The sequence below is a fragment of the Apodemus sylvaticus genome, chromosome X, assembly GCF_947179515.1.
Source record: "Apodemus sylvaticus chromosome X, mApoSyl1.1, whole genome shotgun sequence".
In the NCBI taxonomy this organism is placed as follows: Eukaryota; Metazoa; Chordata; class Mammalia; order Rodentia; family Muridae; genus Apodemus; species Apodemus sylvaticus.
Genome location: NC_067495.1, coordinates 20555042 through 20570090, shown reverse-complemented (window position 1 = coordinate 20570090; position 15049 = coordinate 20555042). Strand labels below are relative to the sequence as shown.

Below are 15049 nucleotides of genomic sequence, written 5' to 3'. Positions count from 1 at the left end.
AACATAATGGAGCATGTGTCCTTATTGCATGCTGGGGAATCCTCTGGGTATATGCCCAGGAGGGGTATAGAAGGATCCTCCGGAAGTGTCATGTCCAGTTTTCTGAGGAACCACCAGACTGATTTCCATAGTGGTTGGAACATCTTACAATCCTACCAGCAGTGGAGGAGTGTTCCTCTTTTTCCACATCCTCACCAACACCTGCTGTCTCCTGAGCTTTTAAACTTAGCGATTCTGACTGGTGTGAGGTAAAATCTCAGGGTTCTTTTGTTTTGCATTTCCATAATGACTAATGATGTTGAGGATTTCTTAAGGTGCTTCTTGGCCATCCAAATTTCTTCAGGTGAATATTCTTTGTTTAGCTCTGTACCCCATTTTTTTAATAGGGTTATTTGGTTCACTGTGGTCTAACTTCTTAAGTCCTTTGTATATATAGTATATTAACCCTCTATTGGATGTAGGGTTGGTGAAGAGCTTTTCCCAATTTGTTGGCTGCCATTTTGTCCTGTTGACAGTGTCCTTTGCCTTACAAAAACTTTGTAATTTTATGAGGTCCCATTTATCAATTCTTGATCTTAGAGCATAAGCTATTATTGTTCTGTTCAGGAACCTTTCCCCTGTGCCCATGTCCTCAGGGGTTTTCTCCAGTTTCTTTTCCAATAGTTTCAGTGTGTCTGGTTTTAAATGGAGGTCCTTGATCCACTTGGAGTTGAGTTTAGTACAAGGAGATAAGAATGGTTCAATTTGCATTCCTCTGCATGCTGACCTCCAGTGGAACCAGCACTATTTGTTGAAAAGCCTGTCTTTTTTTCACTGGTTATTTTCTTCTCTTTGTCGAAGATCAAGTAACAATAGGTGGATGGGTTCATTTTTGGGTCTTCAATTCTATTCCATTGGTCCACTTGCCTATCACTGTGCAAATACCATGCAGTTTTTAACACTATTGCTCTATAGTATTGCTAGAGGTCTGCAATACTGACTCTGCCAGAAGGTCTTTTACTGTTGAGAATTGTTTTAGCTATCCTGGGTTTTTTGTTATTCCAGATGAATTTGAGAATTTCTTTTTCTAACTCTGTGAAGAACTGAGTTGGGATTTTGATGGGGATTGCACTGAATCTGTAGATTGCTTTTGGCAAGATGGACATTTTAACTATATTAATCCTTCCAGTACTCGAGCATGGCAGATTTTTCCATTTTCTGAGGTCTTCTTTGATTTCCTTCTTCAGAGACCTGAAGTTCTTGTTGTATAGATCTTTCACTTGTTTGGTTAGAGTCACACCAAGATATATTATATTGTTTGTGGTTATTGTGAAGGGTGTCATTTCCCCAACTTCTTTCTCAGCCTGCTTATCCTCTGAATATAGGAAGACAACTGATTTGCTTGAGTTGATTTTATAATCAACTGAATAAGCTGAAGTTGTTTATCAGCTGTAGGAGTTCTCTGGTGGAGGTTTTTTTGGGGGGGGGGTTACTTAAGTATATTATCATATCATCTGCAAATAGCGATAATATTACTTCTTCCTTTCCGATTTGTATCCCTTTGACCTCCTTATGTTGTCTAATTGCTCTAGCTGGAACTTCAAGTACTATATTGAAAAGATATGGAGAGAAAGGGCAGCCTTGTCTAGTCCCTGATTTTAGAGGGATTGCTTCAAGGTTCTCTCCATTTTATTTGATGTTGGCTACTGGTTTGCTGTATATTGCTTTAACTATGTTTAGGTATGGACCTTGAATTCCTGTTCTTTCCAAGATTTTAAGCATGAAAGAATGCTGAATTTTTTCAAATGCTTTTTCGTCATCTAACGAAATGATCATATGTTTTTTTTTCCTTGTGTTTGTTTATGTAGTGGATTGCATTGATGGATTTCCTTATATTGAACCATCCCAGAATCCCTGGGATGAATCCTACTTGCTCATGTTGGATGATCATTTTGATGTGTTCTTGGATTAGGATGGCAAGAATTTTATTTAGTATTTTTGCATCGATATTCATAAGAGAAATTGGACTGATGCTCTCTTTCTTTGATGGATCTTTGTGTGGTTTTAGTATCAGGGTAATTGTGGCTTCATAGAATGAGTTGGGTAGTATTCCTTCTATTTCTGTTTTGTGGAACAGTTTGAAGAGTATTGGTGTTAGGTTTTCTTGAAGGTCTGATAGAATTCTGCACTGACGCCATCTGATCCCCTGCTTTTTTTTGTTAGGAGGCTTTCTATGACCCCTTTTATTTCTTTAGGATTTATGGGACTGTTTAGATGATCTATTTGATCCTGACTTAATTTTGTTTGATATCTGTCTAGGAAACTGTCCATTTCCTCCAGATTCTCCAGTTGTGTTGAGTATAGGCTTTTATAGTAAGATCTGATGATTTCTTGAATTTCCTCAGTTTCTGTTGTTATATCTCCCTTTTCATTTCTAAGTTTGAAATCTGGATACTGTTTCTGTGCCCTTTGGTTAGTGTGGCTAAGGGTTTATCATTCTTGTTGATTTTCTCAAAGAACCAGCTCCTAGTTTTGTTGATTCTTTGTATGGTTCTCTTTGTTTCTACTTGATTGATTTCAGCACTGAGTTTGATGATTTCCTGCCTTCTACACCTCATTGGTGAATTAGATTCTTTTTGCTCCATGGCTTTCAAGTTTGTCTGTAAGCTGCTAGTGTATGCTCTCTCCATTTTCTTTTTGGAGGCTCTCAGGGCTATGAGTTTTCCTCTTAGCACTGCTTTCATTGTGTCTCATAGATTTGGGTATCTTGTGTCTTCATTTTCATCCAAGTCTAAAACGTCTTTGATTTCTTTCTTATTGTCTTCTTGACCAAGGTATCATTGAGAAGAATATTGTTCAGTTTCCATGTGTATGTGGGCTTTCTGTTGTTTTTCTTGGTATTGAAGATCACTTTTACTCCATAGTGATCTGATAGGAAGCATGGGATAATTTTAATCTTGTTATATTTGTTGAGGTCTGTCATGTGACCAATTATATCGATTTTGGAGAAGGTACCATGTGGTGCTAAGAAAAGGGTATATTATTTTCCTCAAGGTTTAAATGTTTATATATATATATATATATATATATATATATATATATATATATATATATATATATATATATATAAACTAATTTGTCCAAAGCTTCAATTAGTTTCACTGTTTCCCTGTTTAATTTCTGTTTTCCTGATTGGTCTATTGAAAAAAGTGCAGTATTGAAGTTACCCACAATTATTGTGTTAGGTGTAATGTATGCTTTGAGCTTTAGTAAACTTTCTTTTATGAATGAGGGTATCCTTGCATTTGGACCATAGATGTTCAGGACTGAGAGTTCTTCTTGGTGTGTTTTTCCTTTGACCAACAAGTAGTGTCCCTCAGTGTCTCTATTGATGACTTCAGCTTGAAAGTCAATTTTATCTGATATTAGAATGGCTAATCTGGTTTGTTTCCTGAGACCATTTGCTTGTAATATTGTATTCTACTCTTTTACTCTAAGGTAGTCTTTGACACTGAGGTGTGTTTCCTGTATGCAGAAAAATGTAGGTTCCTGTTTCTGTATTCAGTCTGTTAGTGTATGTCTTTTTATTGGGGAATTGAATCCATTGATGTTAAGAGATATTAAGGAATAGTGATTATTACTTCCTGTCATTTTTGATGGTATTTTTTATATTTGATTGGTTATCTCCTTTGCATTTCATGAAAGAAGGTTACTATCTGGCTTTTTACAGGGTGAAGTTTCTCTCCTTGTATTGGTGTTTTCCTCCTTTTATCCTTTGTAGGACTGGGTTTGGGGAAATATATTGGGTAAACTTGGTTTTGTCATGGAATATCTTGGTTTCTCCATCTATGGTGATTGAGAGTTTTGCTGGGTATAGTAGTCTTGGCTGGCATTTGTGTTCTCTTAGAGTCTGCATGAGATCTGCCCAGGATCTTCTAGCTTTCATATTCTCTGGTGAGAAGTCTGGTGTGATTCTGATAGGTCTTCCTTTATATGTTTCTTGACCTTTTTCTCTTACTGCCTTTAATATTCTTTCTTTGTTTAGTACATTTGGGGTTTTGATTATTATGTGACAAGAGGTATTTCTATTCTGGTCCAGTCTGTTTGGAGTTTTGTAGGCTTCTTGTATATTCATGGGCATCTCTCTCTTTAGTTTAGGGAAGTTTTCTTCCATAATTTTATTGAAGATATTTGCTCCCCTCCTCCTTTTGGGGAGTGGGCAGCCAGAAAAGGGGAAATCATTTGAAATATAAATAAAAAACATATAGAATAAAAATTTTTTAAAAAAGAAAATAAAAAAAGAAAAAAGAAGAAACTTATGGAATAAAAGTAAAACATTGGACATAAAATGATTTCATTTAAAACAATGCTTAGAGGCTTGTTCACTCATTTGTGTTTTAGTTACTTCAGACATATTCAAAAGAGTAACCAAAAATAGTCTTCACAGTGTGTAATAAATTACAGACAATATTTGAATTATGACTAAAAAATATCTAATGATAGGGACTTCTTAGCATTTCATTTGTATACTTTAAAAACAGGTCATTGCTCAGAAGTAATTATCTAACAATTGTAGTCATGGAAACATAAGAATGTGTACAGTTACTTATTCCTCTTAATGTTGGCAGCTGATAACATTTGAACTTCCTAGAAGAGAGACAAAAAGGTAAGAATTGTATATTTTCTATGATGTTTTCATTAACCACCTTCACTATCCAACACAGAGTGCGGAAAAAAGGCCTCTGACATTTAGATCTGGCTACTGTTAGACATCCCTTCCCTCTGAGCACATTTTGCTGAATGTCCTGAGGGCCAGAGGCACAATGTGGTAATATTGTCACTTCAGGTTCTGCGGTGTATAACTTACTGTTGTTGCACATGTGGCTTAGTGACTCTGTGTTATTTTACTATGTGTTGCTTGACAATGATAATAGTGTGGTGAACAATGGGGTCTCATTAATATTCTGGAATGTTTAAAGTAGATTTTCATTATGCAAAACATATTTTTCCTTTTTTTATTGGATATAATCTTCACTTGCATTTCAAATGCTAAAACCTTTCCTGGTTTCCCTCCTCCCCAAAAACCCTCAATACCCCTTCCCACCCCCTGCCTCCAAGTGTATATCCCTCTAGCAGACCCACTCCCGACTACCCATTGTTGTGGCTGACCTCATGGTTCTTCCCAAGGGGCTGTAAACCCCTTCAGCTCCTCCTGTCTGCCCTGCAATTCCTCCACTGGGGACTCCATGCCAAGTCCAATTGTTGGCTGTTAGCATCTGTCTCTGTTTGTGTAAGGTTCTGGCAGTGCCCCTCATAAAAGGCTCGTTTCAGTATGTACATCTTGTGATCCATAATAGTGGTGGGTTTTGGTTACTGTTCATGGGATGCCTCATCAGGTAGGGTAGTCTCTGGGTGTCCTATCCTTCAGTCTCTGCTACACACTTTGTCTACATTATTGCTCCTGTGAGTATTTTGTTCCGTTTCCCACAGGAACTATAGCCACCCTACTTCAGTCCTCCTTATTGAGCTTCCTGTTGTTTGTGAATAGTTTATTTTGAGCTTTGGGGCCAACATCCACCTATCAGTGAGTGCATATCATATGTCTTCATTTGTCATAGGGTAACCTCACTCAGGATGACACTTTCAAGTTTCAACCATTTCCCTAAGAATTTCATGAATTCATTGATTTTAATAGCTGAAAAGTATCCCAATTTGTGTATATGCATATATACAATGGGATACTGGTGTGTGTGTGTGTGTGTGTGTGTGTGTGTGAGTGTATATATGTATACATACTATATACTATATGCTATATGCTATGTGCTATATGCTATATGCTATATATCTTAGTCAGGGATCCTATGCCAGCACAAACATCATGACCAAGAAACAAGTCAGGGAAGAAAGGGTTTATTGAGCTTATACTTCCACATTGCAGTTCATCACTAAAGGAAGTCAGGAATGGAACTCAAGCAGGTCAGGAAGCAGGAGCTGATGCAGAGGCCATGGAGGGATATTTCTTACTGGCTTGCTTCCCCTGGCTTGCTCAGCCTGCTCTCTTATAAAAGCCAAGTGCACCAGCCCAAAGGTTGTACTACCCACAAGGAGTCCTCCCCACTTGATCACTAATTGAAAAAATGCCACAGAGCTGGATCTCTTGGAGGCACATCCACAATTGAAGCTACTTTCTCTGGGATAACACCATCCTGTGTCAAGTTGACACACAAAACTAGCCAGCACAATCAACCCCTTGTCAATTTGAAACACAAACACATCACTATTAAGACTCAACCCTTACTTTCTTATTCATCCCCAAGATCTAAATTACTTTAAAAGTCCTACAGTCTTTACATATTAAAATATCATTCACCTTAAAATGTCCAATATCTTGAAAACTCAAAGTCTTTTAAAAATTCAAAATCTTTTAACTGTGGGCTCCACTAAAATACTTTCTTCCTTCAAGACAGAAAAATCAGGCACAGTCACAACCAAAATCAAAACTCAAACTCCAATGGTTCAGTGTCTGGGATCCAACTCATGATCTTCTGGGCTCCTCCAAGGACTTGGGTCACTTCTCCAGCTCTGCCCTTTGCAGCACACAGCTTGTCTTCTAGGCTCCAGCTGCCTGTACTCCACTGCTGCTGCTCTTCTTGGTGGTCATGGCATGGTACTGGCATCTCCAAAATGCTGCTATCTTCCACTGTAATTAGGCTTCACCAATAGCCTCTCATAGGCTCTCTTCATGGTGACAAGCCTCTGCTCCTATGCATGACCCCTTCAAGTCTTGGGCAATCAATTGCAACCGAGGCTACAACTTCACCAATGGCCTTCCATGGCCTCTCACTGTGCCAAGAGCCTCAGCTGCTCTTCATGACCCCTTCATGTCTTCAAATTCGGTACCATCGGGGTGACTCTTACAGAGTACCAAGTCAAGCTACAGCACAAAATACAATGGTGGCTATCTCTGGAACACACTCTTTGTGCTCTCAGAAAACACTTCCAAGAAGATTTCTTCTCAGTAATGCTAGTTTCTTCTTAATCAGCACTAATTTCTTAGCTCAAACTAACCAGCATCAATAGTCACAATAACACAAAGGTTTGCTTTTGTGGTTCTGGTATCTTGTTACTCATAGCTGATCCTTCATCCCAGCTAACCAAAACCACAGACTCTTCACAATCAAAACATGGCCACTGTAAGAGTATTTAATCTTCCCTCTGAAATTTCACAAGCAAGGCCTACATCTTTTGCACTGTTCTTAACATTGTCTTCCAAACTCCTACAGAACTTTCCACCAAGCTCTTAATACTCTAATGGCTTTTCTGACTGGTGTGAGGTGGAATCTCAGGGTTGTTTTGATTTGAATTTCCCTGGTAAGTAAGTTTGCTAAACATTTCTTTAGATGCTTCAGAGCCATTCACGTTTCCTCAGTTGAAAATCCTCTGTTAGCTATGCACCCCATTTTTAATGGGGTTATTTGAATCTCTGGATTCTTGATTCTTGAGTTCTTGTATACATTGGATATTAGCCCTCTTTCAGAAGTATGGATTGGTAAAGATTTTTTTCCCAATTTGTTGGTTGCCATTTTGCCCTATTGATAATGTCCTTTGCCTTTCAGAAGCTTTGGAGTTTTATGAGGTCCCATTTGTTGATTCTTGTTCTTAGAGCATAAGCCATTGGTATTATATCTGGGAACGTTGCCCCTGTGCCCATGTGTTCAAGGCGTATCCTGACTTTATCCTCCATAAGCTTCAGTGTGTCTGGTTTTATGTGTGATCCACTTGGACTGGAGCTTTGTATGGGTTGATTTGCATTTTTCTGCATGCTAATCTCCAGTTGATCCAGTGCCATTGGTTAAAAATGCTGTCTTTTTTCCCACTGGCTGTTTTTAGCTCCTTTGTCAAATATCAAGTGACCATAGGTGTGGGGTTTCTTTTCTGCATCTTGAATTCTATTTCATTAATCTTCCTGCATGTCTCCATACATATACCATATACTTTTTACTACTATTGCTCAGGAGTAGAGCTTGAAGTAAGGGAATGTGATTTCCCCAGGAGATCATTTGTTGTGGAGAAGAGTTTTTGCTATCCTGGGTTTTTTGTTATTCCATCTGAAATTGAGAATTGCTCTTTCTAGATCTATGAAGAATTCATTAGAGCTTTTGATGCAGATTGCACTGTATCTGTAGATTGCTTTCGGCAATATGGCCATTTTTCAATATTGATCCTGCCAATCCATGATCATGGGAGATCTTTCCATCTTCTGAGATCTTCTTCAATTTCTTTCTTCAGATGCTTGAAGTTCTTACCATACCGATCTTTCTGTTGCTTTGGTCGGGTCACACCTGGGTATGAAATATTATTTGGGACTATTGTGAAGTTTATCGTTTCCCTAATTTCTTACTCATCTTGCTTTCCTTTAAGTAGAGGAAGGCTACTGATATGCTTGAGTTAATTTATATCCAGCCACTTTGCTGAAGTTGTTTATCAGCTTTAGGAGTTCTCTGGTGAAAGGCTTGGGGTCGATTAAGTATGTGTTCCTAACATCTGCAAATAGTGATATTTTGACTTCTTCCTTTCTGATTTCTATACCTTTGACCTCCATTTGTTGTCTGATTGCTCTGGCTAGTAATTCAAGTACTATATTGAATAGATAGGGAGAAAGTGGGCAGACTTGTCTGGTCTCTGATTTTAGTGGGATTGCTTCAAGTTTCTCTCTATTTAGTTTGATATTGGCTACCTGTTTGCAGAATATTACTTTCACTATTTTAAGGATTGGGCCTTAGATTCCCAATCTTTCCAAGGCTTTTATGATGAAGGGATGCTGGATATTGTCAAAAGACTTTTCAGTATCTAATGAAATGTCCATGTGTTTTTTTTTTTTATCTTGAGTTTGTTTATGTACTGAATTACATTGACCGATTCCTGTATGTTGATCCATCCCTGCATCCTGTTATGTAGCCTACTTGATCATGGTGAATAATTGTTTTGAGGCATTCTTGGATTTGGTTGGCCAGAATTTTATTTAGTAATTTTGCATGTATGTTCATACGGAGGATTGGTTTGAAGTTCTCTTTCCTTGCTTGGTCTTTGTTTGGTTTTGGTATCAGTCTTATTGTGGTTCACAGAATGAGTTGGGTAGTAATCCTTGAGTTTCTATTTTATGGAATAGTTTGATTACTAATAGTATTATCTCTTCCTGGAAGATCTGATAGAATTCCACACTAAACCCATCTGGTCCTGGGCTTTTGTTTGATTGAGTTTCTATTTTGTGGAATAGTTTGACGAGTAATGGTATTAGCTCCTCCTGGAAGATGTGATAGAATTACACTCTAAACCCATCTGGTCCTGGGCTTTTTGTTTGATGGGAGACTATTAAGAACTGCTTCTATTTCCTGAGGACTTATGGGACTATTTAGATGGTTTTTCTGATCCTGTTTTAATCTTGTCATCTGGTATGTATCTAAAACGTTGTCCCCTAGGTCCAGATTTTCAACTTTTGGTGAGTACAAAAGTTGTAGTAGGATCTGGTGATTTTTTGAATTTCCATTTTCTGTTGTTTTGTCTCCCTTTTCATTTTTGATTTTATTAATTTCGGTAGTGCCCCTGTGTCCTCTTGCTAGTCTTTCCAAAGGTTTATCTATCTTGGTGATTTTTTCAAAGATCCAGCTCCTGATTCTGTTGATTCTTTGTATAGTTCTTTCTGTTTTTATTTGGTTGATTTTGGCCCTGAATTTGATTATTTCCTGCCATCTACTACTCTTGGGTGCCCTTGCTTCTTTTTATTCTAGAGCTTTCAAGTGCAAGTTGCTAGTGTAAGCTTTCTCCATTCTCTTTTTGGAGGCACTTAGAGCTATCACTTTTCCTCTTTGCACTTCTTTCCTTGTATCTCATAAGTTTTGGTATGATGTGTATTCGTTTTCATTAAATTCTAAAAGGTCTTTAATTTCTTTCTTGATTTTCTTCCTTAACCAAGCTATCATTGAGAAGTGCATTGTTCAAAGTCCATGTATATGTGTGTTTTCCATTGTATTTGTTTGAATTTAAGACCAGCTTTAGGCCGTGGTGAACTGATAAGGTGCATGGAATAATTTCAATACTTCCGTATCTGTTGAGGCCTGTTTTGGTACTGATTATATGGTCAGTTTTGGAGTAGCATGAGGTGCTGAGAAGAAGGTGTATTCTTTTGCTTTAGGATAGAATGCTCTATAAATATCTGTTATATCCATATGGTCAACAACTTCAGTCAGTTTCACTGTGTCTCTGTTTAGTTTCTGTTTCCATGATTTGCCCATTGTTGAGAGGGGTGTGGAAGGCTCCTACTATTATTGCGTGGGGTGCAATGTGTGCTTTGAGCTTTAGTAAAGTTTCTTTTATGTGTGTGGGTGCCCTTGCATTTGAAGTGTAGATGTTCAGAATTGAGAGGTCATCTTGGTAGACTTTTACATTGATAATTATGAACTGTTCCTCCATATCTTTTTTTCACAACTTTTGGTTGAAAGTCAATTTTATACAATAAATCGTATGGCCACTCCAGCTCTTTACTTGGGACCATTTCCTTGGAAAATTGTTTTCCAACCTTGACTCTGAAGTAGTGACTGCCTTTGACACTAAGGTGAATTTCTTGTATGCAGCAAAATGTTGCGTCCTTTTACAGTATCCAGTCTGTTAGTGTATGCCTTTTTAATTGGAGAATTAAGACCATTGATACTAAGAGATATTAAGGAAAAGTGATTGTTGCTTACTGTTATCTTCTTTGTGAGAAGTAGAATTCTGTTTGTATGACTGTCTTCTTTAGGGTTTGTCGAAAGTCCATTACTTTATTGCTGTTTCGAGGGTATAGTTTCCAGCCTAGTGATGGTATTTTCCACCCATTATCCTTTGTTGAGCAGGATATGTGGAAAGATAGTTTGTAAATTTGTTTTTTTTTTTCATGGAATATCTTGTTTTCTCTGTCTATGATAATTGAGAGTTTTGCTGGGTATAATAAACTGGGCTGACATTTATGTTCTCTTAGAGTCTGTATGACATATGCCCAGGATCTTCTAGCTTTCATGGACTCTGGTGAGAAGTCTGATGTAAGTCTGATAGGCCTGCATTTATATGTTACTTGAGCTTATTCAATTACTACTTTTAATATTCTTTCTTTGTTTTGTGCATTTGCTGTTTTGATTATTATGTGACGGGAGGAATTTCTGTTCTGATCTATTCTATTTGTTGTTTTGTAGGCTTCTTGTTTGTTCATGGGAATCACTTTCTTATGTTAGGGAAGTTTACTTCTATAATTTTAAAACATGATTTATTAATGGAAAGGTTTTTGAGAGCCCAACAGTCAACAAGACTTTTTTCTGAGCAGAAACTTGTGCTTTACAGGATGTCTTTCATCAGATCCTTCACCACTACTTGTGACTCCCATTGTGATCAGCATTTCCTGTAACTTAGAAGATTGGTGCTATTGTCATACTCCAAATGGATCATTTCACACTCAACACAAAAAGGTAAAGTATGACATTTGAAGGCTTTCTACTTGGTTCTTATAAAATGTTTATCTGTGTACTGAGGGTTCACAAAAGGGCAATACCATACCCTGCCTACCTAGCTAATTTGTCTGGTTCAAAGCCATTCTGCATCTTGCTTACATTTGTACTGCAAATCATACTTATTCTGTGGTCTACTACATGACATAAACCTTGGAATGTCCGATCTTTTGGAGATTCCCAAGCTACCATCAAATCTAAAGTTATCTTATGGATGGAATATCCCAAGTAGCATGTCTACTGTTGTCAGCATTTTAGAAAGCACATTCCCTGGGAGACTGTGGAACATTGAGTATCTGGTATTTGATGCTGCCTGGCAATAAGTTGCCTATTATAGACCCTTACCCATCTTCATGTGCAATGCAATGACATTCTGCAAATGCTGTTGTTACTGAAGGACTCTTTCCTTTCTAATAAAGGACACATCAGGATATCTCAGCATGATTTTCTCATTTTCCTTTTATTAAAATAATAAGTCTGCATTGATAATAATTATAGATAAGTTGCTTCATAATATTAATATGAAGTGTATCTTTTGTGTCAAAAATCATATTGCATCAACCAAATACCTCTAGATTTTTATATGTGGCACCTAAATAAAGTCAATGTTCACAAGTGCAATATTGAATAAATAGGAGAGACAGAATGCTCCTATCCATGATTCCTTATATTTGACATGCATTTTGTAGTCTTGATGCTCTACAGATTGAATTTAGCATTCAACATATATGGTAGGTGATTAGCATCCTCTCATCAAGTGAAAGGAATGAGTACTCATACTCTGTAAACCATGACTCAGTACTTTCTTCACATATCATGTTCCTGTTTTATCTTCAGATTTGCAGGGGTTAAGGAGTGGATCTTCCGAGTGACAGGCTTCCTTTGCAGCTTATTATCTTCAGGCCTCGGAATGATCCTTGCAAGTAGCAAATACTGGCGCCTCTGGGAATTCGACAATAAGGTCATCCAGCTTGTTTACATCGGACTCTGGGAAGCTTATTACCACTATGAAGTTAACTACTCTGGTACTGGGACCAAAATTCTGGTACACAGACCTGTCAACTCAACCTGGACAATTTCACCTGAATTTCAATGTGCACGGAATCTGATATTCCTGACAATGCTGATAAATCCTGTTGTTGTGTTTTTTACCTCAGCAGCCATCAGGGTCAGCATAATCAAAGCGTCAGTCCCTGAGATTCAGATACTGTGCTACAAGTGTTCTATCTTAATTCTGATCCTTAGCAGCATTTGTACCATTATTTCTGTGACCTGGAACCATGTAGCAGATTTTTATGGTGAAACCACCCTTGACTTTCCACCAAACTTTCCAGTTAAGAAAGAAGCCTTGATTATAAAACACAGCACTCATGTGTTTCCACTGGGTCTCCTGACAACCACCCTGTCACTCTTTAGTATAATTATGTTCCTCTTTGAGATAAGGTCACTGAGAAAGCTGAATGCCCAGCATGCTTACATGCAGTCTGAGGAAATCACCATAAATGAGGGTTCTGGTGTTTGCCCAATGTGCCAGCAGACAACCTGACAACATTTACTGCACACACACACTGTACTCCTGTAGTGGCGTACTTATTTAAAATAAAAGTATTGCATTGATGTTTTGGTATTTTATTAAGCATTTACCTTCTGCTTGTTGAAAGTGTTCTATTTTTGAAAGATATTCGCATCCTAAACTCTGTATTCTAAGATGATGTGTTCAGTTCTTCCTGACTTCCTATTGCTGAAAAAGTAGTGATGAAATGAAAATGCCATAAACCAAAGAACCGATCCTAAGGTGAGAGTTTTCTTCAAAAGCAAGGAAGCAAGCATGCAAGCAAGCAAACAAACAAACAATCAAAACCCACTCACTCGAGTGGGAAAGCATATCAGGGTCAGGAATCTAAACTCCTAATGTATATTGAATGTAGAGCAGTATATCCAAACTTTGGCAACTCTGAAAGTTAAAGTTTCTTGAAGGCAGGAAGAGACATTGCTCACTGAGCATGCTTACAGTCTCTGCAGACTTCCCAGATGCGATTCTTTTGAAATGCCCATGTTTTTTCCATTTTGTGACAATGCAGGAAAGCAATACCTGTACGGGGTAGAGGGACTTGAATTTTGTGTGTGGAAGCTCTCTGGAGGTTAGAAGATTATACTTGGTACTGCTAAGTCCCAAATGATGCCCTGGATCCACTCAGTCCAAAGAACAAACAAACACTCCCGCAGAAACTATAAAATACCCTGTTCTAATTGGAGACACTGTGGAGGGAACAGATGCTCCAAATTCAGCAGAGCAGAAAAAGCAAGAGAAGGGAGGGATTCAGGTGCAAATTGTCATATGTATCTCTTAGCTTTGACTGAGTAGCAATCAGAATGCTTCTGAAGCTCTAACTTATTATCAACCAGAGTGTGTCTTTACACAGCTTTTTCACAGAACAAGGACAAACTAATGATTATCAAAGAGGTATAGACTATGTGTTTGATTTCTCTTTACCTGTGCAAACTAACAGATCCAGGCACAATTGGAAAATAAAAGCAGAACAGATTTAATTTTATTATCAGTTCTATACCTCCAGTTGTAAGACTCTCAAGAATGACCCCTCCATAGCATTTTATATTGTATATAACTGATGCTTCTTATGCAGGTAGTGTTTGCAGTTTTTGAGTGCTCCACTCAAACAGAAACTATCTGATCCAGTCTTCTCGAGAATAGCAAATCTAATAGCTAAACACTTTAGTTTACATTTTATCCTCTACAGAGATCTTCATCAAGCTCTAGTAGTTACTGAGTTCTCTTCCAGGGGCTATGCCCTGCATGTCCCCTATCTTTTGAGTATATTCTCAGAAAACTACATATCTATTAAAAAGGGAAGGCATGAGTCTGTGAAGTAGTCTCCTGGGCAGTCAGAAACTTTCAAGTGTCTGTGTTACACCTGAAGCAATTATACTGTTTGAGTTTTTTTCAGAGGCAGACACCCCAGGAAGAATCCTGGCAGTAATAACCTCATCTAGCTTTTTCTGTGCTTAATGATCTCTAGTGCACAAGGAAGATTTAGGCCCAGAGAAAGCTAATTTTACAATTTTCCTGGAAGTACTCCAACATAATTCTCCCAGGAAAAGTTCTAAAATGAAGCATAATGCAGAAAGTACCCAGGATTGCAACAAGCACACTCTAAAACCCAAAAGTGACAGATTGAATGACAGTGATTGCACCATTCATGATTGCATGAACTGGGTAAAACAGCTGTCCTGGCTTCATGTCTCTCACTGTTTCTGCTATTCATGGGTGTATCTCCTTAGTTTAAATGTATTGTCTTACAATACCATTCTATTCTGTGTTGGTGGACACTGATGATTTGAACTGATGTTTTTCTCTATGGTTTTCATTTATTAGTCACAAGTCTGTTAGGGTGGATACAGATGTGGGCAATATTTTTCTGCTGAGGCAGGTAAAGACAGGCCATGTGTTTTTGATTCTATAATGCGCTGTGCATAAAATGGATAAATGTCTAGAGAGGAATGACCCATAAGTCGAC

At 37.9% G+C, this 15049-nt stretch overlaps 2 protein-coding genes across 2 annotated transcripts in view; one reads left to right on the top strand and one right to left on the bottom strand.

Annotated features, from left to right (window-relative positions):
• Nucleotides 1-11392, bottom strand: part of LOC127675588 (abl interactor 2-like) — a 58622-nt gene extending 47230 nt beyond the window's left edge. Inside the window, exon 1 of the mRNA XM_052171650.1 lies at nucleotides 11348-11392. Coding sequence (XP_052027610.1) covers nucleotides 11348-11392 — 45 coding nt within the window. The remainder of the gene's footprint in view (nucleotides 1-11347) is intronic.
• Nucleotides 11393-11445: 53 nt separating this feature from the next.
• On the top strand, nucleotides 11446-13059 carry LOC127675587 (uncharacterized). Its single transcript, XM_052171649.1, has 2 exons — nucleotides 11446-11474; nucleotides 12351-13059. Exons 1-2 carry the CDS (start codon nucleotides 11446-11448, stop codon nucleotides 13057-13059), a joined length of 738 nt encoding a protein of 245 aa, XP_052027609.1.
• Nucleotides 13060-15049: the final 1990 nt, after the last annotated feature.

What these genes read in the sequence shown, in the direction of transcription:
- LOC127675587 (XM_052171649.1), top strand. Translation starts at nt 11,446, where the DNA reads ATGGATCATTTCACACTCAACACAAAAAG. An exon ending in TTCACACTCAACACAAAAAG is followed by an intron (nt 11,475 to 12,350) that starts GTAAAGTATGAC and finishes TTTTATCTTCAG; the next exon opens with ATTTGCAGGGGTTAAGGAGT.